The sequence below is a fragment of the Cricetulus griseus genome, chromosome 4 (assembly GCF_003668045.3).
Source record: "Cricetulus griseus strain 17A/GY chromosome 4, alternate assembly CriGri-PICRH-1.0, whole genome shotgun sequence".
Classification (NCBI taxonomy): domain Eukaryota; kingdom Metazoa; phylum Chordata; class Mammalia; order Rodentia; family Cricetidae; genus Cricetulus; species Cricetulus griseus.
In genome coordinates this window covers 6,948,460-6,972,881 of record NC_048597.1, presented here as the reverse complement: position 1 = coordinate 6,972,881, position 24,422 = coordinate 6,948,460, and the positions used below count along the sequence as shown (strand labels likewise).

Here is a 24,422-nt window from a genome sequence, read left to right as displayed (position 1 = left end):
TATGGACACTGGGGGTCCAGTCTATAACTCTGTACAAAGTTGGAATGGCAAGGGGGAGGGCAGAAGAGCAAGAGCACACCTCAGGGGGCAGCAGCCTCCGGGCCTGTGGGAAATGCAGAATGGTCCTCATCACACGGTCAGGGTCCAGCAGGCGGAGGATGTCCCCAACGCTTGGCTGCTGCCAGAGTGACTTTCCTAGGCTTCGGCATGTCTTGTGATGTTCCACAGCTGCTGGGCCCCATAGCAGAACCCTACAGCCAGAGAGGAATGCAGACTGGTCACAGGACCCACCAGGAACAGAACTGATGACAGCAACCCCAACATCAAGACCCTAGCTCACGTCGAGTGCCACTCTGGGTAAGTATGCATGCTCTACCACTTAGTAATCCTCACGACAGCTTCTGAAATCAGCATGGTGATGGCAGCAGAAGTCAGCACCCACATACTACTCTTGGTGTATCTGGCCAGACCCTGAGCCTTTTGCATGCATTAATTCACTTAACCTGTGTAATGATCGTACATTGCCACCTCCTGTGCAATGGGAAAGAGGCACTGAAAGGGCTGGGAAGTTGTAAAGCCACTTACTTGCCGACTGCTGAGTAGCAGAGCAGGGATTCTACATGACGGGGTGTGGCACTAAGCCAAGCGTAGTACCTATAGGATCCTGACCTCAAGAGGGACCAACTCATCAGGACTGTCATACAAATCTTTAGTCAGCCCTGCCTGGAGAACCCACCCTGTGAAGCCTGGTAATTTCCTGCAGCTGCCCATAGAGGGTCAGAGACATGGCAAGTACATGGGTGGGCAAGTACTATGGTTCCGGCCAACACTTATGTGGAGGCTTTGTCGTTGACCTCCAAAAGTGTGCACTGTGGCAAGAACATGCTACACATATGCATACATTTATACAAAACAAGGAATACAGTATTAATAATAGTTTAAAACAACAACAACAACAAGGAATGAGACGTCTCGAATCTAGAGCTCCCTGGAGGGGGACTTTGTCCCTGGGCCTAACGTTCCCATTGTCCTTTGTTCACCTGGCCAAGCTAGCACTCACCTGAAGCTGATGAGACTAAGGTTGTTCTGTTCATATGCCCGAAGGAGAAGTAAAATCTTCTGGTCTAGAAGGCAAATGAAGGCCACTTTTAGGAAACTGAACCCCTCAAATGCACGAGAGGGTACAGCCTACCAGCCTAGCCCACATAGCCTGACCATCAGGTCCTCCTCACCCAAGACACTGAGGGTGGCACTGTAGGTCCCAAGGAGCACAGCAAAGTGGCTGCTCTCACAGACCGAAGGGCACATCTTCACCACTGTGGACATCAGGTCCACCAGGGTCTCTGGAAGAAACAACAAAGGACGTAAGCACCAAGGGGACATTCTCGGGAAAGTAAGGAAGGCGCACCACAGTGGGCCCTGAAAGCGGGCCTGTGGGCCCCCCACCCAGCCTCTTCACCGGACCCCACTTTTGCATTCTTATAATAACACAACCTCCAGAATTACCATCTCTCTACGGCTTCACAGGGCTTGAGTTCAGGATCTATACACCCTTTTCCAACAAACTTTTAAAAGCCTAGGATTTTAAAACCTAAGCAGAATCCCCAGTTATGCTATCATAATCTCCAGCATGCAAACTCCTGCCTGCCTAGGGTGTGGAGCCCACTCTACTTTTTAATTACCTGTACCAATAATTGGCATCTAACAGTTTTCTGTCTTTAACCTAGCTGTTGATGGCAGACAGACCCGGTGCTGATGCCTAACGGTCTGGAGGGATGGCTTTGTCTCTGAACAGTGTTGCTTTCAGTGTACAGGAACACTCAGACTGTGTTCGGATATTCACAGCAGTCTACACTGCACTGAGGACTTGTGAGCACAAAACCCATGCTGACTAAGTTGAAGACAGAGCAAGCCTGGCTGGAAAAGACAGCAGTGGGCTGCCACCAAGGAAGTTCCAGCCCTTCCTTCCTGCTGTCACTCAGTCTTCCCTATGAGATTTATGAGCTTAACCCACTCCTCTCAGGCAAACTTGTCTTCCCATCCCTCCCAACTTCTCCTAATTCCCAGACTTTCAACACCAGCTCATGACAGGTCCACATGGGCCTCCACAGAACCACAATAAACCAAACAAAGGCTTCAAAACCAGTGGCAACTGCTGTGTCACTTTTAAAATAGAGGAGCATGCCTGGGCCCTAGATTTGATAGACAAAGATCCCAGGACTACGCTCTGAAAACAAATGGTGCCTGACTAGCTGGAAGACAGCAGGGGCCACTGAGATGGGAGGGCAGAGTGTGGGGCCACCTTTTACTTGACTGTCCACATTTTCCACTTCTTCAGATGTCAGCATGGTTGGCAAAAACAGAGAATGCTGGGTGAGCATCATGTGTACCACTGGAAGCTGGACAAGTTTTGTGTGCACAGAGTTTTCTGGACGATACAGGAGCTTCATGGCACCAAGCAGAGTCTTCAAAAAGGTGAGGTCCTGGTACCGAAATCTGGAAAGACAAGCCAAAGGAAAAAGTGCCATAAAGTCCATAAAGGACTGTGTATACATTCATTTTCAGTGACATGGCTTCCTGTCTGTTTAACAATCACAGGCCTGTCTGTCTACCATGACAGGAATGGCAGAAGATTATTCTAAGGCGTGGGACATTTGTTTAACTCTGTGAAGCTGGGATTCTTTGTCTAAAACACCCGATGGTCTAGCAAGGAGCTCAACAGCCAATAGCAAAACAGGAGCAAGGGTAGGTGGGGCTGGCATGGCCGAGGATAAATAAAAGGAGAACCAAGAAAGATGAAAAGCAATGAGAGAAGCCGGGAATTGGTAGCACACGCCTTTAATCCCAGCACTCGGGAGGCAGAGGCAGGTGGATCTCTGTGAGTTCGAGGCCAGCCTGGTCTACAGAGCGAGTGCCAGGATAGGCTCCAAAGCTACACAGAGAAACCCTGTCTCAAAAAAAAAAAAAAAAAACCAGAAAGAAAGATAAAAGCCCAGAGGGAAAAGGTAAACAGAATAATTTAAAAGTAAAAAAAGCTGGCAAGAAACAAGCCAAGCTAAGGCTGGACATTCCTAACTCAGACTAAGCCTCAGTGTATGATTTATCTGGGAGGTGAGTGGTGGGCTCCTCAAAAGAAGCCAAAAGAGTAAAACATCACACAACAACAGGGATCACTAACCTACATCATGAGGGAATTCTGTCATGATACAGATATCACAGAATGGCCCGACACAGACTAAGACAGCTACATCACTAGCTCCATAACCACATGAGGGACCACCATCACATATAGGGTGATCTTTGACCAAGCCAACTTATGTGGCATGTGGCTCAATTTTCTCTGTAGCACAGACATCAAAAAGAACTTTCTGTTTAGATGAATCAGCAGGCGAAGAACCGAGCATGGGGATGGCACTATGCAGTGGACCATACTAAGTCAGCCTCCCTTGTTCCTTTAGCCATTTGAAGTACACCAAGCTATGTCTAAAATCCCTTCAAAACCTACTAAAGGGAAAGATCTATGAAAAATTCTTGTAGCCCTCTCTATGTGAACATTAGGATGTCCCTATACTTATCAGGAAGAAAACAGGAAGTTCTGTGCTGCATCAGTTCCCCTGGATACACTGAGGAAAAGCTTTGAAACAAAAGAGTTATGGTGGTGCATACCTGTAATCCTAGCACTTGGAAAAAGGGTTCAGAGTTGGAGGGAGCTCGGGCTAAATAGTGAGACTCTGTCTCAAAAGAGCAGGGCAGGGAGAGAGGGGAGAAGAGGGAGAGAGAGGGAAAGAGAGGGAAAGAGAGAGAGAAGAAAGAGGAGGAGGAGAAGGTGAAGACAATGATGATGAGGGGGCTGGCTGGAGAGTGGAGATGGCTCAGTAATTAAAGCACTGGCTGCTCTTCCAGAGGACCTGGGTTTAATTCCCAGCAACCACATGGCAGCTCACAACCATCTATAATAGAATCCAATGCTTTCCTCTGGCAAGCAGAGGAACACACAGACAGAGCACTCTGTATATATACAGACATATATACATACAGACAGACAGACATACAAAGAAGGAAGAACAAATACTGATGGCAGTATGGAAACTGGACCATCCTTCACTTCTTCTGCATGACACTGCCTCTGGTGTTACGTCACAAATGGTCAGGAAATGAAGATTATAGGCACCATACATCACTTCATGATTCTCTGAACACCCAAAGTAAAGCGTCTGACCAGAGCAAATGTGAGGTCACATTAACTCTCCCACATCCCCTGCTAGGAACAAACCTCTCTCAAAGTGCGTGGATATAACAGTGAGCAGGTCCTCCACCAGCTCTACATGTAAAATGGGTATCACTATGCACCCACTGACATGTGGGAGTCATTGCAGGGGTCATAAGGGTGGAGAGGGCACAGAGAATAGCCTAGACATCACCAGCAGGGAACCACTGCACAATGTAAAGATGGAACTTTTGATCTGTATGTTTTAAATTAGAAACATGAGTAAAAAGAAAAGCAAAGAGTGATATGAATGTTCAAAACAGCAAACACACGCAACAATATACTGTACTGTATATAATATACTTTGCCACATAAAGGGGCTGGGGGCTATAGCTCAGTGGTATAAAGCAAACAAAACCACTAGCTAAGCAGAGCCTTGGAAGACAATTGTGCATGCGGTGGGTGAGAGGCAACACAGAATTGATTAGGACTAATAGAGAAAACTGTGACACTCATCATGTCTGAGTGCAGCTATTGTCTCTGCATTTCATTCTTACTGTGTGTGTGTGTGTGTGTGTGTGTGTGTGTGTGTGTGTGTGTGTGATCCTGGGCCAGAACCAAACTCAGCTTGTCTGGCTTGGCAGCAAGCACCTTTATCCACTGAGCCATCTCAGCAGACTGCTTTGGTTTCTTGAGATAAAGTCTCATAAAGCCCAGGCTGGTCTTGAACCTGGATGACTGCAAAATTCCTCCCAAGTGCTGCATTTCAGACATGTAATATCTCATTGTTCCCACCTTTGTGTTTTTGAGATGTTTTTCTTCTCTACAGACAAGGCTGACAGCTGTGCTGTGACCAGTACTCCAATGACGAGCTAACCATACGTGCATGGCTGGGACACCCCACACCTTTTTAAGTAGCACCACGAAGATCAAATCAACTTACTTGAGTCCTGTCTTCACAAACTGCTGCCAGTCACCAGGGTCAACATCTTTAAGTGCATGCTAGAAAAAAGCAAGCAAAACGCACAAGAAACCTGTTAGCGAGCAGAACACACCGAGGCTCCAGGGTGCAGTCTTCAGGGAACAGTTGAATCAGTTCCAGTCTTCTCACTAACTTCCTGAATCAGGGTTACAAAAGGCTCTGCTATGCTACTAAGTCCGCCAGTCTACCCTGCAGCTACTCCAGCCACCGACTGCTATTCCTGCTGACACTAAGTGGGAAGAGAGACAGCACAGTGATCTTTCAACAAAGACTAACATGCAGATTTTGGATTTGCAGCAAATATAAACAAAGTACCCAAACCATACAGGGCTTTGTTTGAGACAGGGTCTCATGGAGCTAGCCTTGAACTAACTTTGGATAACCTTGAACTTCTAATCATCCTGCCCTACTTCTTGAGTGCTAGGATAACAGGTATGAGCTACCATGCTTTTATTCAGTGTTGGTGATGGAACCCAAGGTTTTGTGCATGCTGAGCAAGAGCTCAGTCAACTAGGCCACAATCCCTTGGGTTGTAGGACATTTTACTAGCACACCCATGAACACCAAACATGCAAAGGGACATTTCCCAGGTGGTCCTGTTATGTTTCCTTCCCTACCTTTTCAGACAGCATTGATGGATTTGCAATTAGCCTTTCACTGAGGAACCAGTGGAAAATACTCACTCTCACCCAACCCAGGAAAACAGGGTACAAAGGCAAGAGGTCTGTGGAACATGAAGCTCAATGCTGGCCCTGAGGCAACAGTTAAGTCAAGTTCACTTATGTCAGTTCCTCCACCAAGGTCAGCCAGGCATGGAGACTGAAGTGCCAAAGACTTGAAGACTCCCAGGGAGTCTCTTAGTTCCTCCACTAAGGACATCTCTGACTCACCACAGTCTTAAACCCTGTCTCCCTACCCCAGCAATTGCTCTTTCAGGGATTCACCTGGTTATAACTCATCAAATGTACAAGGGGACTGCGGTAGTCAGGGTTGACCTTAACAGGATACAGAATAATCTAGAAGATTTATTCTCTGGGCATGTCAGAGGTTCAATTCAGCGTTATCTCAATTACATGTACTCTGAGATATAACATCTCTAGGATATTCACCTAACGTGGTAGAACGGCCTCTCCATGTTTTCCTGTTTTTACATTGCTGGTTTCCTGGTGCTGGTGGAAGGGTACTGTGGATGGAGCGTGGGGACCTACAGGTGCTAAGTCAGCACTCTACCACTGAGCCATACCCCAGCTCCAATTTCTGTAGCTGGTATGTGTGAACCCTTTATGATCACAAAACCCAGTATATGTCCATTTTCATGGGACTGGCAGAAAGGGTGACAGACATCATACATGGAATACTACTGAGCAAACAAACCCTCACTTCTCACTGCCCTATCTGTAAAGAATCATTTAACTAACCCGCTGAAGTTAGACCATGTTTGGGTTCCTGTTACTTTAAATTCACAAATCTATGACACAACAAATTAAGTCTGAAAATACAGCTTGTAAGTTTCTTTATATATGGTATATATAATAAAATCTGATAAAATCCAACATCCACTCCTGATAAAAGATGGATGGTTTACAAATTCAGTAAATTCAGTGCCCTCCCACCCCTACTCTGCCTCTAGACATCGCTCCCTTCATTTCCTATGAGGCTTCATTTATGCACACAGCTAGAAATGGAGCTTTGAATCTCGCTTGTCTGGTTCCATGTCCCCTCAGCACACAATCAGGATCTATCTCTAAGGAGAGACACTTACCAATAACTCGCTTACTCGGAGCAGCATTGGCTTCTCTTGCTCCTGGATGTTTTCATCTCCTGGCTCCCTGTCACTGAAGGATACAACCAGCCACTGCATACAGGACCCCAGGAGGGTCTTCCTCCAGGCACTCAGCTCTTCTGCTGACTCTGCCAAGGCTGCTGAGACAGAGTCGGCCACGATCCAGCTGCAGCAGGAGACCAGGTGGCAGGGTTACACTGCTAAGGGCTGTCTACAAGGTACAGAGTCCCCCACACTACCCACTCTTGGGGCCACTCTTAACACCACATTGTCAGTGGGATCAGCACACCAGCGAAAGAACAGTCTCTCCAGACTCATTTTGTGTGTGCGCGCGCGCGCGCGCGTGTGTGTGTGTGTGTGTGTGTGTGAGAGAGAGAGAGAGAGAGAGAGAAAGGGAGAGAAAGGGAGAGAGAGAAAGAGAGAGAGAGATCCTCTAGGTATAGACTACTGGGCTGGAAGTTATTATCTTTTTTTTTTAAAACATAATTTCTTTACTGATTCTTTGGGAATTTCACATCATGCACCCTAATTCTGCTCATTTCCCAGGCCCCCCTATATCCTTCCCTCACCCCCTGCAGTGCCCCAAAAGAAAATTAAAAAAAAACCAAAACCAAATAAACAAGTAAACAAACAAAAACAAAAACCCAATTTGCTTCTCCTTTTCTCCTGCCTCTCTAATTACCTCTTCGTTCATCCTGGTGGCAATGGTGCAGTGTATCACACATACACCCCTTTGTCTAATCAGTTTTACTAGCAAATGTTCAGTGCAATGAGTCACTGGTCTTCTCCAGATTCATTCTTAACTAGGGCGTCCCCCACCTCTATACTAGTGACATACAGGACCTGGTGTTTTCTTTGGAAGGCTATTCTATTACAGCATTTAGTGACACTCTGTCTCCTCTACCCTCTGGAGACACCACCTCACCCAAGTTAGACACTGCAAAACAACTTCTAGGGGAAGCCACTCTAGTAGAACACTGCTCTCAGGGCATCAGCCCCAGCCACCCACATGCAGAGATGCACCTCTCCAGCCATAAGGCTACTCTAGCCGGAACTGCGGTGGCGTCTACTGGCACAACAGGAAAACACTCTTCATTAACTTTCTTTATGCATACCAAAGAGAGGAGTGACATAAGGGAAAAACCACCAGGCATTGGTGGTGCACGCCTTTAATCCCAGCACTCGGCAGGCAGAGGCAGGCAGATCTCTGTGAGTTCGAGGCCAGCCTGGTCTAGGACAGTTCCAGGACAGGCTCCAAAGCTACACAGAGAAATCCTGTCTTGAAAAACAAAAACAAACAAAAAAGAAATAACAACAACAAAAAAAAAAGGGGAAAAATCATCCAATGACTTGGTTTGCATACCTCTTGTGACTACTCAGAGTCCGAAGCAAGCTGGGTAAATGGTCCATGAGAGCACGGAGGTCTTTGGTTCTTGCAAATGGAATGAGATGGGCCAGGGACTCCAGATGGAGCTCATATTTGGAGAGCCCATCAAGATGAACAAGCCTGTGTCGCACTTTTCTCCATAGGGCCTTCAAGACAGGAGTGACAGCAGAGCACACTAGACAGACACAAAGCAGAGGTCACTGTGCACAACGCAAGGCACCAATGGAGAAGTGGTGGCCTGTGGGAAACCTCCCTTTAGGAAGCACCTGTCACTCACACAGTACAAAGCAATAAGGGAATCACTTTTATGTTTACTATAAATGATCAAGCTGGAGGTGATTGGGGACAGACGAGGCTTAGCATGGGGATAACTGGACTCATACTGCTTGGACTCAGTATGAACTCACCAACCACTTCCCTGAGGAAAAGGACAGTGTAATGGGTCACAGGATGGCTTAGCCCTCAATCACAAACAGCCAGACCACTCCCAATTACTGCCCGCCCTAGCCTGCTCTTGTAATCAGGAATGGATAGGCACCTGGGGCTACACCTCAAGACAGGATATTGAGACGTTGAGCCTAAAGAGATTACAATAAGGAGGAGTAGAACTGTACCATGCCCCAGAACTGACAGGGTTTAAGTTTAAGAAACTCCGAGCTCTTTCCATACCTCCTGTTGGCCTCGTGAAGCATCCTTGTGTCCTATGCTGGAGATACACATGGATAAGGGGGAGGAAGTCATCCAGGTGCTCCTGCAAGAGCCCCACACCAGGCTGCCCACACCATAGCTCAAACTTCAGTAGGTGGGTGCTGCTGTGTTGCAGAAGCAGGCTGGCAATACCCAGGGATGCCTTTGTCCGTCGGACTAGGCAGTACTCAAGTAGGTCAACTGGGACCACAGGGGCCAGCACAGGGTCTCTCTGCAGAGTCTGAAGGAACACAGCGTCCAGCTCATGCTCAGCCAGAGAGGGGAGCAGAGCCCCCAGGCCTCGAACATACTCGGCCCACCAGAGGAGCTCACTGCTCTGCAGCTGATCCTGGGGGCTGCTTGCCAGCAGCTGCACCAGGGTCTTCCCAAGACTGCTCAGTTGTTTTTCCTTTCCTGGAGACGGTGTGGCTGGCTGGGTCAGCAGGTGGGCCTCTGGTAGGCTCAGCAGGGCCAGGGTGACCTCTCGGATCTGGACACTTTCCATGTATGGATACAGCTCCCGCAGGGCCTCCAGCTGAGGCAGGGTCTTGGGTGTTGTGGCAGAGTTGACAGTCCTGGTGCGCAGCTCTCTCAACACACTTTGGGTGATGGCTTCTGAGTACTTTGCCAGGAGGCCCAAGTGACCCAGTTTATGGAGAATTGGGGAACATGCCACCAGCAGCTGAAGGACGCCTGCACTCAGGTGGGCCGCTAGGAGCTTCACAAGGACAGGGCTGAGTGTGTGTGGAGGCACGGCTTTCCGCTCCAGGGCTAGAAACCAGCTCTCCAGTGTGGGATGCTTAAGGACGGCCACCAGCACCTCCTCTACTGTCTGAAAAGCAAGGGCAGGGGCACACTTTATGTGTAACACAGCTCCCTGCAAGCATTTTGTGTTCTCAGGGAAATCTGCTCTATCTTAGCCCCAAGTTTGATGCCACTCTCAGACAAACTTGCAGCATCCTGCCACATACATGTGCTACAGAAGGCTCCCAGTCAGCACAGGACACAGCTACTTGACCCTCACCTTGACCCCCAGGGTATAGGTACAAATAAGAGCTGTTGGCTGACAAGGCTATAAAGGCGTGATTGGAAGGACAGAACCCATATTAAGCTGTTATCCCTGGGCAGGGGTTACATCATCTCAGCCATAGTTTTCTACACTTCATATTCTCCTAGAGTGAACACATTTTTAAACTCAGAAATGACAGCCAGTACCTGGAACTTGTGGGCAAAGGACAACAGGCTGTGGTGGTGGTACCTTGTCAGTGGCCAACTCAAGTGAAGCAACACACTCCATGTCCAAAAAGAGATCAGACTCAGCACGGGCGGCCTCTGCCTTCTGCTGGTTCTGGGCATCCAGCTGCTCAGCGTGGACAACCAGGTGCTTAAGGAGATCCAGGAGGAGCTGCAGAAGGCTTGGGCCCACACTTTTGCCCAGCTGTAAGAGACACATGACAATTGGACAAAGAATGGCTGACAAGCCTGCAGAGTGCTGACTGCCTGGCCCTATGGAATCAGCAGGAGACTGGAGGGACAGGGTTTCCAGAGGCCTCTCACATGGGAGACTGTCTTCTCTAGGACTGTAAGGCAATCTCCTGTCACCATTCTTACCCAGATTAGCCAAGCTGTACATAAGAACACACTTGTACATATACTCACTATGTAGGGGAGCATGGGATAAAGAAGATTTGTCTTCCCAAACCTTAGTGAAATACAAATGTTAGCTATGGCTAAAATAAAGGGAATGATGGTTCGGCGGGTACCAAGTGTGAGGACCTGAGTTCAATCCCCAGAACCCACACCGTCAAAGGAGAAAGTCAATTCCTACACTCTGTTCTCTAGCCTCCACAGGCACACTCCCGCACGTGCACATAAATAAAACAAACACACACACACATGAACATAAGTAAATGAATAAATGTATTAAGTGTGATCTTTTTTTAATTAAGGGGAAGAAGTCAACAACAAAGCCTAAGAGCTACACAGCCCATGAGCAGAAAGTTCAACAGCAAGCTACTAGACTCACAAACCATGAAAAAGCAGGCCTGGCTATGCTGCTACCTACTAGGGACCCTGTCCTGAGAACACACACTGGCCCAGACAGATGAGCCAGTGCTGTCTCTGCACCACTGCTCGAGGAGAGGGGCCCAGCACAGGAGCAGCAGAGTCAAGAACCCAGGTTCCAGAGCTGGGGTCTGCCACGTGCTCTATCAGGATTTCTGTCTCTGCGTGACCACTGTGGTACCAACTCAGAGAAGCGCCCACTCTCTGTAGGTGGAGAGCTGGGAGGAGGAGGAGGAGGAGGAGGAGGAGGAGGAGGAGGAGGAGGAGGAGGAAGAGGAGGAGGAGGAAGAGGAAGAGAGGCACTGACCTGGCTGAAGCTCTCCACAGTGCTCCTGAGGTACAGCAGCACCTGTGTGGCTGCGCGCAGTACCTGCTGCAGAGCTAGACACGGGACGGCAGCTAGCAGCTGTGTCTGAATGTTCTTGTCCCCAAGTGTGTGGCTCTCATAGGATGCTTGCAGCAGGGTGGAAAAGCAAGATGATGATGGCGGGACATGGGGTGCAGAGCTGTTGGGCACCTGCAGTGGCTGAGGGATCAAAAGGCACAGAATGGAAAACAAATTACCTCAGAAGCAAAAGTTGCACACACCGGTGACAACTGGGTAATGTGTAATGAAGGGCATTTCACACTAAACATTTGGTCCAGTGTAGCACCACATTCAAGGAAACCCAACCCCAATACTAACAGCCTAAGGTCCACCTGGAGCATGCCTGCCAACAGAGTGCAGAACACCTAGCACGCAGTATGAATGGACCTTTTCCTGAGGAGCTGACTGCCACAAAAAATGGGATTTGATCACTGCTGTTACCAGGACAAATCACTGGAAACTAGGATAAGTACCACCCAAAGCAAAGCCCTGCTGCAAGCTACCTGCGTACCCCGAGAATCTTGTCAAAAGGACTGGAAAATGGGTAGAAGGAAAGGAAGGATCCAGAGCAGTCCTGGTCCAAACAGAAATTATTCACATATAACCACCCACGGGACTTAGCAGATACTGAGCTCAAAGCCACTGTGTACGGATACTCAGTGGTTCTCAAAGCACGGGCTGAGGACCAGCATAGCAGCAGCATTCCTTGGGACAATATGACAAAGGCCGATCGATTCTCAAGATCCCAGTCCATACCCGCTAGCTGGGTCACACTATGGTCAGGGCCTGGCTGGCAGGCAGGTTTCAATAAGCACCATGAGGGTGAATCTGGCTGCGATCCACTCAACAGAGGATGGGCACCAACACTGGACCACAGAAGGAGCGGCTCTGAACTCAACTGCCTGCTGACTGGTGGGAGCCAGGCCTCTGTGCAGAGGAAGATACAATGATGTCTGGACATCAGCTCTGGAACAAGACTGATCAAATCCTCTATCTAGTGGTGGAAGTTCTCTGCACTGCAGGCTCCGAATGTGTATAAAAAGGTTATGAGAGTCTTGAGCACCTCTCAGAAGTGGTGGATCGAGTGGTTTAAAATACACATGGCACACATCAACATGGGTACCATCACAAGAAAAAAGGCCCTAGGTCACCTGCGTTCTTAAGCACAGCTGAAATGGAGTGAATCCAGACAAATCCCAGTTAGTTTACACACAGAGCATCACAGCAAGAATCCTCCCTCCATCACCCCAGTTACTCTCCCAGTTTTAGTGAGGAACTCATGGGATTATTGGGGGGAAGGTCTGCTAGCGGAGCACACTACGGTCTACAGAAGACAGCGAGACAACCACTCCCCCTCACTTGGTAAGGGAAAGGGAAAGAGGCCACTTCTTGTCCTAAGCTGAACAGCGATGAAGTTATCATCCTTAGGGAGCTACCACACTCACTGAGCTGAGCGGGAAGGGGGCACGCCTCTTAAGCAGAGGCAATGGGAAGGTTAAGCTCTCACTCTGAACTGTACAGCATCTGAACCACACAGCTGCACATCCAGCTATAGCATCAAGAAGAAACACCGGGGAGGAACAGTGAGTGCAGCTCACCAAGACCTCCTGGGCCTGCTCAGGAATCCAGAGGCTGTAGTATCTGTGAAACTGGGCAAGCTGCTGACAGCAGAGCAGGTTGGCAGGCTCAAACTTGTCATAAGACTGGAGCATAAGACACAGAGCTAGGGGGTCCCTCTGGGTATGGAGAAGGTCAGTCAGCACCGCAATCAGATACGCCATGATGCTTTCCCCTGCAAAAGAATTGGTGGGCAGGGTTAGGGAATAGATGGCTTCTATGACATACTGACACAGACACACCACCTTCCACATAGACATCAGATTCAGGAAAACTGAATGCCAGCTCCACGAAGGATCAGATGCCCACATGGGAAGGTGCAGGCTCCTACAGTGTCCCTGGCTCCAGTTCAATAGAGAGAGAGCACATGGTCTGACATCAGGATCTCAGGCCTGCAAGTGGAGATTCAGGCATACGTATAGCTCAACCAAAGCCACCTGGGCCCAGGACTGGTGGCTCTCCTGTCCCATCCTCTGCCTTGACACACAGGTAAGGTGGGAACAAATGCCACCCAGGCAACTCTCCAGGTGCAGCACCCCCCACTTTATCAGGTACTCTGGGATGACCAGCATCACCTTCCCCAGCAATCCTAGATACCATGCTCTCAGATGGCATATCTATAAGATGAGAACAGCCTATATCCCTGGGTCACCTCCTGAAAGACAGCCACCAGGAGAGTCACCTGGCCTGTACTGGCCTATGACAAGGTCAGGAAACAGAGTTTTACTCTCAAGCCATTGCCCTGGGGGGCTCATGTGTTATGGTAAAGGCTCGGTACTCCGGACTCCTATCATCTGTGAGTGCTCTCAGGACTAAGCACAACAAATGGTCAAGATTCATCCCTATCCTGAAAGCAGGACTGAGTAGCCCCAAGGAATCCTTGGAGTAGCAGCTGTTTCCATGGAGCCATGTGAGCACACTCTTCCAGACTCGTCCTCCAAGGACGGCTTCCCCAGCAGCCATGGCACCTGCACATCCATCCATGGGCTCTGAGCTCCAGGCTGAGGGTCCATCACTCTGGGGAATCTGACTGTTGTTGGCTCTTCATACTTTTAGCCCCTGGTACCCCAACCCCAACCTCCCTAGATACCTCGACTATACATAGGCACCTGCTTTACTTTCTGTCCCAAGGAGCAGCTTATTCCTGGCTTCCAGAGCTGCAGGGACCAGAGCACTGAAGGGGAAGGTGAGCAGAATCATGTCTTCATTTAACAAGAATCCGATGTCCTCATCCAGGCCCTCGCTGCCTTCCACTAGGACATCCACCATGTCCAGCACATCTGAGACGCAAGAGGAGAGGGGAGTTTATGAAGGAGCCACCACAAGATCCCACTGTAAACAGCCCAAGACAGGAAGAGGCAAGAGAATAGTTACAAAAAGAAAAAAACAAAAGTTTTCAAACTCTTCTCAGGGGAAAACGCTTCCTAGGGCTTCACAGATGAAGATGCTGCCTGCAAGTTTTTAAGGCATTTGACTAGTACAGGTACCCAGCTAAGGCAGTAACTGAAGCCCAGGATCATTAATTACCTCAGATGTTCAGACAAGCGAGCTGACACTTGAGAGGGCCACAGCACAGACCAGCACTTAGGAATTTAGGTTCAAATCTTGAAGTAGCTAGGAAGTAACTGTGAGAGCCAAAGTGACTTGGCCTCTCTGCCCCCAGGTCTTTTAACTACACATAAAAGGAGGACAGCAATACACTCCTCACTTTAGAGCCGTTATGAGGTTTTCGTGAGATCTATAAAGAGCTTAACAGTGCCAGTACACAGTAGACAACACACAAACGGAAACGCCCAGGAGGTAAGTTCTCTATACACAGCACAGTGTAAGGATCATCTCTCACACAGGGAAGTGGGCTGTCTGCACTCTGCCCAAAGCCTCACATCTTGTCCTGTCTAACTGGATACTGTAGCTTGACACTGAGCACAGGGAGACTCTGGGCACGGCACCTACCATCGATGTGGGAGATAGGAATGCTGGCATCATCTGTGTCTTGCTTCCCCACGGCGGCCTGCAGGGTGCTGGCTTCCTGAACAAACTCAGAAGCCTTGTCCGTGTACGAGTAAGGACTTACCACCAGTGTCAGTAAAATCTGAACATAAAAGAGGCGGGTGAAGACAATCAAATGGTGACAAAGAGAAAAAAGCCCAAAATGTCCTTGACCAAAACTAAGGGAAAGAAGAAAATGTTAAGTGCCCTTATTAAGAATAGTAATATAACACCGGGCATTGGCGGCACACACCTTTAATCCCAGCACTTGGGAGGCAGAGGCAGGCGGATCTCTGTGAGTTCCAGGCCAGCCTGGTCTCCAGGATAGGCTCCAAAGCTACACAGAGAAACCCTGTCTCAAAAAACAAAAAAAACCACCAAAAAGCAAACAAACAAAAAAGAATAATAATATAATTTTACTGAAAAGATTTTTAAAGCTTTTTGTTTTACACTTTTATTCTACTGCTTTGAACTTGACTTTTTGGATAGCCTTAGTCCTTCACAAAACAAACGTCCCAAATGAGATCAAGAAGCATGCAGTAGTATACCGCTATTTCAGATGCTAACACTGAGTGGGCTCTCAGTGTCAGCAAGATTGAGAAGTGAGGCACAGCAGGAGCCTTCTGGCATGAGTGCACCACGAAAGCCTCACTGTAACCGAGCCACTGCCCCAGAGCACACACACTCTGTTCCATGGAGCTAAGCACTCACCCGCTCCAGGAACTGGATAACAGTTTCCTTGTGCTCTTCTGCAGTGCAATCCAGGTGCTCCAGCCACAGCTCCAACTCTTTCCACGTGTGTTCGAACACACCTGTGTCCCGAAGAATCTGTTGGCAGCAAAGCCATGCAAATGTCAGAACAAACCTGCTTTCTGTGCAGATGCAATTTTCACACCAATGTGCTGGACTTCAGAGGGCTGCGTGCGGCACACTCAGGTGTACTCTACAAGCTGTTCTCCTAGGGTGAGCTGCCACTGCTGAGGACACCGGGCAAAGAGAGCACTCCACACCCTGTTGGGGACAACATGGTTCCTTTCTCACTGCTGTATAATGCCCTTCCATTCCTCAGCCTGTGATAAGGAGAATGGACCAGGTGGTTCTTAGGGAACTGGTTTATTATCTGGATTTTCCCAAAGAGCAGTTAAGTATGTGTAATGACCCCTCACAGTGTCTCAACCCTTAGCCTGAGGGAACTCCAAGCCCAGGCAAGGATACCATTCCTAACAGGGTAGAGCTTGGTGTAAGGCAAGATCTCAATTTGCCAAATAAACAATTACCCTAATGGCTAGCTGCTGCAGGAGACTCGGGCTAAGTGCTCTTGTGGTACAGGGCCCTGCACCAGTGTGCACCAAACTCCCGGTGACTGTCAATTCCACCCTGCAGTTATTGGTCATGACACCTGGCTGGGGTGGAGTTCACAGCTAAATGGTCGGTAGGAAAACCGAAGTGTGGTGAGGGGCAGGGACTCAAACAGGGTGGTCTTCAAGCAGCTCAGACAAGAAGCTCAAAATGCAGCAAAACCATCGGCCTTTCAAAGAAAACTGCAAAGTAACATCCGGGCTAACTGACCCCCACTGTTAGCACTTCTGAGACATGGTGGAAATCTGGCCTCAAACCCATGGAGTCTGACTACAGGTGTGTGTTATGGTGACTGGCTGGTAAACTGACTCTGGGAGAGTGCCATTGCAAGAAAAAAGGGAAGAGAGCCAAGTCCTCACTCCTGCACACTGACTTTGGAGACACCAGAATTGTACATGATGGGCAAGGTCAAGAAGTGGACAGGCCCAGAGAAGGTCCAGTGTGAGAGTGAGGGACAAGGCACAGCTGAGACAGTTTCCATGCGAACAGAGTATGTGTAGAGCCCATACTGTGCGAGCTGTGACTGACTGACTGCTTCATACTTCATCTTTCTGGTGCATACATACACACACACACACAATAGAAACATAGTAATAAAATAAATAAAAGCCTTCAAAAGTCTACTGTACTCCACAACATTCTCAATCACCCACCATAAGGAAAGCTGTGTACGTACTTGTCAGATGAGAAAGATTACAAGATACTAACCTTAATAATCAGAAGTTTAGTGGATGACTTGAGCTGTAAATGGCTACTATTCACAAACATCTTCATCAATAGGTAAAAAACCGAGCGTTCTCCTCCAATGATTTCTGCATCGGGGCCTTCCTAAGTTTGGACATTATCTCAGACTGTTAAGATGCACCATTAACAGGGGCCACTACTTGCTGAGCAAACCTGTGACTACATGCCCAGGACAGAACAAAGGAGATGTGCTTTATTTTCAAATGTGTTAACTGACAAGAACCACATGTGAAAGGATGGAGGGAAAAGCCAGCCCAGCCAATGGGTAGCAGAAGACTAGAAACTCCACTGCCTACCTGTGCCTTTAGCCACATAAACTTGTTAGCAGGCAGTTCCAGGGCCACCTTGAGCATGTGGTGCTGCAAAATGGGAGGGACCTGCTCGGGAAGAGGGCCCTGCTCAGAGACGATGCCTGCAGACAGAGGTCGGGAAAGCACGGTCACCCAGAGCTGACACTCTGACCCAGAGGAGAAAAACAAGGGCATAGTCTGCTCTCTCTCTGTGTTCCATGCGCGAGGGCCATGTGTTCCTGCGAGGGCCCAGGCTGTGAGAAACATCCCACCCGACGCTGAGTCAAATTCTTTTAACAGAAGTTCAAATTCTACATGCCTAAAACATCCCTTGTCTGGCCCTCAGCCAATTCCTACCTATCCTACAACTGGAGTCACCACACCGCACCACACTGCCTCCAAGTGTGGTTACAACACCCATGGTTTACTCCATGCAGGGCATGGGCCCTATCTATCATCCAGGCAGTAAGTATTTTGTGGAGACTATGACCACTGGGCCTGAGCCTGGACCCTGGTCTCTTGATTCCTCCCTTGCTTGGGAAGGATGTAGTTGCCAACCAAGTCTATGTGGCCACATCTCTGTAAGTTTCATATTCTCATGGGAAAGACGACTTTTCACTCTTGATAATGAAAACGCTAATTACAAGTGTCAAAAATATCATTTCAATAACATAAATTCCAAGAATGGCATTTTTACAAGTCATCTTCTGTAGGCCCAATCATAAAGTCAATTTTATCAGGCAAACGAGACCATCAAGGACCCACGTGCAGACAAGCATGATGACACTCTTATACAAGGTGGTCTGAACCTCAGTGAGGTAAATCATGAGGTAACTACACCCAATGTGCCTCTGCACAAACAGGGTGGTATGTCCCCTCTACAGGGATCTCCTTTCTGCTGCCCACGCACCCCTGCCTGGGAGTAAGCATCTCTTGGGGATAGCCCTGAGCAGCTCACTCAGGTTGCTTTGCTTTCCCTTGTCTACGCTCACAGCTATCCTAAGGGCTCACTTAATGTGTGCTTAAGGGGACCCAGCATCAATAGAAATAGTGTACAAATAAGTAATGGTGGTGGATCACATGGGCTGGTAAACTGCCCACCACACCTTCCCAAGTCTCAGTTCCTAGACTCTGCTCTAGTTCACTGGAGTGTCCTTTATCTCCACTCCACAGAGGCAGCCTGCCTGCAGTCCCTTAAGACCCACCTTTTAGGAGTTTGCTGAAGTCAAAGTTGTACTGCATGACCATGTGGGGAACAACCTGTTGGTAGAGGCATATGACCTGGAGCAGAGCAGCTTTCAGAAGAATAGTTTCGGCATCGTCTGCATCAAAGGGAAACAGCTTATGTCAGGACAAATACTCCCTCTTTGTCCCTGATCAAGTGAACATTCATGCTATATGCCCTAGCCAACCGCATGCTAACACTCAGGCTACAGAAAGTGCAGTAACTAGATTTAAGGACCAATGTGGTCACAGCGTTGATAATGTTCCACAAGCCCACTTCACTGCTGCAGCCTGGTCAGGTCAAGGCTGCCGTCTCTGGGCTTTCCTGTCCTCATCTGAACGATACACAGCAAGCACTGCCCTGTGACGCTGCTATAAGAACCAATTAAGATGTAAATAAGGAAAAACCACACCTGCCAACACCAAATTGTAACACAAGAGTGGCTCATAGCTGACCACTCTGAACAGCACCAGAGGCCTCCTTACCCATTCTCACAGCACCAGTGGTCAAGTCTTCAGAGACATGGTACTGACATAAAGACTCAATGTATTTCTAACAGATACAATTCAATCCACAATTCCACCTAATGCTTCCCCTAAACAAAAAAGGGGACCAAATCTCTTCATAGCCAGAGGGGACTTGACACAGAACTACTTGAGGGTCCTCTTAGGAGCCACCCCCGGCCAAGAGCAGAAGTAGCTGAAGCTCTCACCATGCTGGGCAGCCTTAGAGGCAGCAGAAGTCTTGCTATTGCTCTTCTTCCCTTTCCCATGGTCCTGCTGGATCTCTTGTTTTTTAAATGACTGCCAGACCCAAATAACCGTGTTGAGATCTGGCAAAATCTAAGTGAGAAAGAGAAGTGAAGAGTAAAAACCAGTCACTTGAAACACGGAAAGAAATCATTGCACTGAATGCACTAACAGGGAAAAAGCAAACCACAGCCAGGGAGGGAGGAGGCGCCAACGTGTATGATGCAAGTGTGGTGTACCCAAGCTCGAGGGTGGACGAGAGCAGGTTCATGCCTGGAAGCTTGCTTCTGCAGTGTATCCTACAACTGCACTCACTCTTCCACCCAGACTAGACAGTGGAGAACTCTTGCTGGGAACAGCTCTAGTAAGTGGCCAAGCTGCTATCACCTGGGTGCTCTGCCCTGCAGGGCAGTGGGTACAAGTCATACTTTACTAGCAGAATTAGCCATGGGGGAAAGCAGGGTCCCTCCACCCACCTTCTGTTCACTTTTTACTCAAGCCACAGTACCGCCAGTATGCGTGCACTTACAGGCAGGGGGAAGAGGCATGGTGCAGCCACAAAAGAGCCACAGGTCCCAACAGAACCAGAGCCCACTGTTGCTATGCAAACCCAAGTGCATGTCCGACCCGTAGCTCACTCAAGGACCTACTCTCAGTGAGCTGCATAGGCCAACATTGCGTCAGCTGCTCCTGCACTGGCTGCTACTATCCAGCAGCTAGGACGACACGTCCCTTGTTCCTGTCCCATGTTCTCAGCCCTTTCTCTCTCTCCTGTCTCTGGGGAAGGAGTCTGCAGGGAAAACTCAGACCCAGGCCTGCACCTACCTTACCCAAGGCTTCTCTGAAGAGCTGGACAAATTCTTCCATCACCTCAGCTGTGTACACGCCTGAGTCCTGCCAGGCCTCTTTATCCAGACAGTGGTCAACTGTTTTCAATGCTCTCTTCAAAATGACTGAAATCAGGGATAAGGCCGACTGTTTCACAGGTATGCTGTCCAACTGGGAAGAAAAAGAGAATGAAACCCATAAATGTCTCTAGGTGACACCTGGGTTTGGCAAAAGGCATAGGAGATGGCTAGACTCTACACTTAGAAGAGGTGATCTGGGGACCTTCCCCGTAGACATCTACTCTGACTGCGGCAGTCACCAGGAAAGCAATTCCTGAAGGTGCCTGTACTTCTCGGTAAGCATTCTCTGACAACCACTCGGCCAGGACAGATTGTCTTCAGTGCCAGCAGCTACCTGGCATCCACAAGAAGCACTCACATGAAGGAGACAGAAAGAAAACATGTGAGACTGCTCATGATGAAGCCCACCTTTGTGATAACTAAGCATCTGTGATGGCTTGGATAATATCTGTCCCCCAGAGGTTCTGCTGAGAGGTGTCATAACCTTTAGGAGGTAGGCTTCAGTTATGAATTAACCCAGCTCTCATGACAGAGTTGATTCCTAAAAGAAGGTGTTGTTATGACAAGAACAAAACTGAGCCAGGGCAAAGGTGCACGCTAACTGGGAACCACCATGTTAATGGCACATGCTAACGAAGACTGAGGGGAACCACCATGCTAATGGTGCACGCTAACGGAGACCGAGAAGAACCACCATGAGTTGAAGGTCATCCTGACCAACACAAAAACAAAGAAAACCAAGCCCATTCCCGGTCTCCGGCTTCCTTTCTCACTATGTGTTCCCACCTCATTTCTGCAAGCACTCTTCTTTTTGTTCATCCACTGTTGTTTGTGACACAGTAAGTGGGACCTTACTAAAGCCTAAACACATGAGGTCACTCAATCTTGGACTTTGAGCCTCTAAAGTAGTACACAGTACACAATTTAAGGTGCTGGTAACACAAGATGGAGTAACAACAAAAGCAACCAACCCCCATACAGACTCTGACAGCCAGTGTTCTCTTGCAGTTAGAGGACAACCAAGAAGGGTGTCAAGGTTCTCAATGACCTCAGAGACTGAGTAGTGCTCAAGGACCCATAATGGTAACATCAAAAAGGAATGGGCCCGGGCTGGAGAGATATGGCTCAGAGGTTAAGAGCACCGACTGCTCTTCCAAGGGTCCTGAGTTCAATTCCCAGCAACCACATGGTGGCTCACAACCATCCCTGGTGCCCTCTTCTGGTGTGCAGATATACATGGAAGCAGAATGTTGTATACATAATAAATAAGTTTTTTTTTTAAAATTAAATTAAAAAAAAAAAAAAAGGAATTGTCCCAGGCCCTGACAGGGGGCAGTGTGCTGCTGGTCTCCTGGCACATAGGAGTAGAGTTCCTGGCCCTCCACCAAGTCTAGCAGAATGTGCACCTTCCCAGGACCCCAGGTGGTCCCATCCATGTTAGGGTGCTTGGAGCTGTGGCTGGAAGAGTAGAGATTTACAATAGAACACAAAAGGCCTTCTGACTTATTAACCATGATGGCCTAGTACCTTCCAGTAGTTCAGTTTTAAGCAAATGCTGTACACTTAGGGTCAGACACATGTTTTACACCCAGCAATGGCTCCATAGCTGGGACCCCTTCAAAGGCAGGCCTTAAAAAAGGGTTCCCAAATGTCCATAGTGCAGGGAACAGAGAACTAACCCAGGACTTGGAATCCTGCTGCCAAACCCTTCTCATTTCCCATTTCTACAAACAAACACTCCTCATTCTGACTTTATCAGAGGAAAGCACAGCAAGCAAAACACAAACAACAACTAACTGCAGCCCTTAGAAGCCTTTCGCAACAATGCACTCACAACATGGACAAAGCCTCAGCGTTTGGGAAGGGCATGTGGGCACAGTCAACAAGGCTGTGCTCAATGGTCCTGAGCCTGCACAGAATGACTGCCACCAGGAGAGATGACTGTGCTCTCAGTCACTCCTAAGCCACTCAGGCCAGGAGACAGGACACCTCTCCAGAGATACAACCCCTGATGCTGGGAGGAAAAGGCTGCTTTTCATCTGGCGGCAGGATCATGGCTGGGGAGAGGTGCAAAGGAGGCCTCCAAGGAGGTGCATCCACTGAGCTCTTTCCCATTTTCATGATGCCCCTTGGGAAATGTTAATCTCTCCACAAAACAGACGGGACCTAATTTGCAGATGATTTGTCAAAGAGAACAGAGGCCTTTCTGCCCAGTCCCACACAGGCTGTCTCGCCTCACACACTGTACACACTCAGCACGAACCCTGGATGTGGCATCCAAGGATTCACCGCAGTCTCAGGAGTTGACACAACTTTCTCAAGTGACTTTACAGTCACTGCCCCATCAACCTGAGGCCAACACACACCTATGCAGAGCACCACGGCTGACCCCATTCCTCCTCGTGTCAATAACCACCTGGAGACGGCTCTGAGTGCCAACACTGCCAGTGGACACCAGGCTGCCAGAGTCCAGTACCAGGTGTCAAACGAGGACAATGTGGTAAAAACATAGGAGCCCTCAGAATACTGCTTCTGATGGGAAATGGGGAACCTACACCAGACATAAGTAAAAATGTGAATTTTGGAAGTTTATTTTACTTATGTGCACGTGTGTCTGTCTGTAAGTATGGGCACATGAATGCAGGTACTTGCAGAGGCCAGAAGGAGTCAGGTGCCCTGGAGCTGTAGTTACAGGCAGATGTAAGCTGCCCAACGTGGGTGCTGGCAACCAAACTTCCTCTGGAAGAAAAGCAATTGCTCTTAGCCACTAAGTAATGATGTGAAATTTAAGTATCATTTGTTCCCCAGAAATCTTAACACCTGGTCCAAAAGGTCCTTGAAATAAATAAGAGATTGGCTGAAAGTTTTGGCCCCACTGTTTCCAGATATTCTGAAATAGTGAAGTTCTCCTGCAGAAACTTCCCTTCCTCTAACATTTTCCCACACCCACACAGGACTACACAAATGTGGAGGGATGGGGTCCCCAAGTATGCTGAAGCAGAGATGAGGACACCATGCTAGTCAACTCTGGAAGGAATGCTAACCCCACACAACAGAGGTCTCTGCAAGAGAGCACTGGTTGATTGTGTATGTGTTTGTGTATATGTGAGAGAGAGAGAGAGAGAGAGGGAGAGAGAGAGAGAGAGAGAGAGAGAGAGAGAGAGAGAGAGAGAGAGAGAGACTTACCTTTGTTTTTACATTTTAAATTTTTTATTGTTTTATGTGTGTTTTGCCTGCATGTATGTCTATCTGTGCACCACATGTGTGAAGTGCCAGCTGAGCCCAGAAGGCATCAGATCCCCTAAAACTGGAGTCACAGATGGTTGTGAGTCAACCTGTGTTGGGACCAAACTTAAGAGCAGCCAGTGCTCTTAATCACTGACCCATCTCTCTATCCCTGTGACTTACATTTAATGCCTGAGTGAACATGATCTTGTTGCACACCAGAGGCACTGTGGTCACCATCACCATTGCCAGGAGCCTGGGCAAGGGGATAAACTCTCTGGTCCAAAAGGCTCGGGAAATCTCTGGCTGGGCCTCATAGATCTAAGAAAGGGAAGAAAGAGACTGGGTTATTGATGGAAGTGTAACTGTTAAGTACCCCCAAACCCACTCATTCATCACTACACAAACCACTAGAGCTAACAAGGCTTCCTGTGCCAGTCCCTGCACTTGACAGGAGCCTGACAAACCACACCATCCTTTTAGAGAAAGGGTTCCTCTGTATGTCATCCTGGCTGTCCTGGAACTCACTCTGTAAACCAGGCTGGCTTTGAACTCACAGAGATCTAACTGCTTCTGGCCCCAAGTCCTGGGATTAAAGGTGTGCACCACCACTGCCCAGATACCCACACTGTCCTTTTAAAGTTCCATGAAAACCCTTCAGACAGAGATACTTAACATACAAATGTGTTCATGGTGTCAAAACTGGACCTCAGGGGGATTACCAGCCACATACAAGGTAAACAAGCCACATCATAAGGACTCAAGCCAGCCTAGCTTGTGACTCCCAAGGATCAGAAATGAGCTCAACTGAGTCAAAAGGGAGAATTCCAAATCCAGCT

General features: G+C 48.5%; 1 protein-coding gene across 2 annotated transcripts in view; it reads right to left on the bottom strand.

Moving 5' to 3' along the window:
- Urb1 (URB1 ribosome biogenesis homolog) overlaps positions 1-24,422 on the bottom strand; it is a 57,019-nt gene that overhangs the window by 16,399 nt on the left and 16,198 nt on the right. For both annotated transcript variants that reach the window (XM_035444324.1, XM_027415571.1), the window contains exons 10-29: positions 23,767-23,904; positions 20,276-20,449; positions 19,414-19,543; positions 18,682-18,798; positions 17,483-17,598; positions 17,151-17,270; positions 15,795-15,911; positions 15,048-15,186; positions 14,204-14,374; positions 13,076-13,269; positions 11,418-11,636; positions 10,305-10,484; positions 9,029-9,878; positions 8,336-8,534; positions 6,952-7,138; positions 5,151-5,209; positions 2,303-2,496; positions 1,233-1,343; positions 1,061-1,124; positions 80-251 (exon numbers count right to left, since the gene is read on the bottom strand). In XM_035444324.1, the coding sequence (XP_035300215.1) occupies positions 80-251; positions 1,061-1,124; positions 1,233-1,343; positions 2,303-2,496; positions 5,151-5,209; positions 6,952-7,138; positions 8,336-8,534; positions 9,029-9,878; positions 10,305-10,484; positions 11,418-11,636; positions 13,076-13,269; positions 14,204-14,374; positions 15,048-15,186; positions 15,795-15,911; positions 17,151-17,270; positions 17,483-17,598; positions 18,682-18,798; positions 19,414-19,543; positions 20,276-20,449; positions 23,767-23,904 (3,651 nt within the window). The remainder of the gene's footprint in view (positions 1-79; positions 252-1,060; positions 1,125-1,232; positions 1,344-2,302; positions 2,497-5,150; positions 5,210-6,951; positions 7,139-8,335; positions 8,535-9,028; positions 9,879-10,304; positions 10,485-11,417; positions 11,637-13,075; positions 13,270-14,203; positions 14,375-15,047; positions 15,187-15,794; positions 15,912-17,150; positions 17,271-17,482; positions 17,599-18,681; positions 18,799-19,413; positions 19,544-20,275; positions 20,450-23,766; positions 23,905-24,422) is intronic.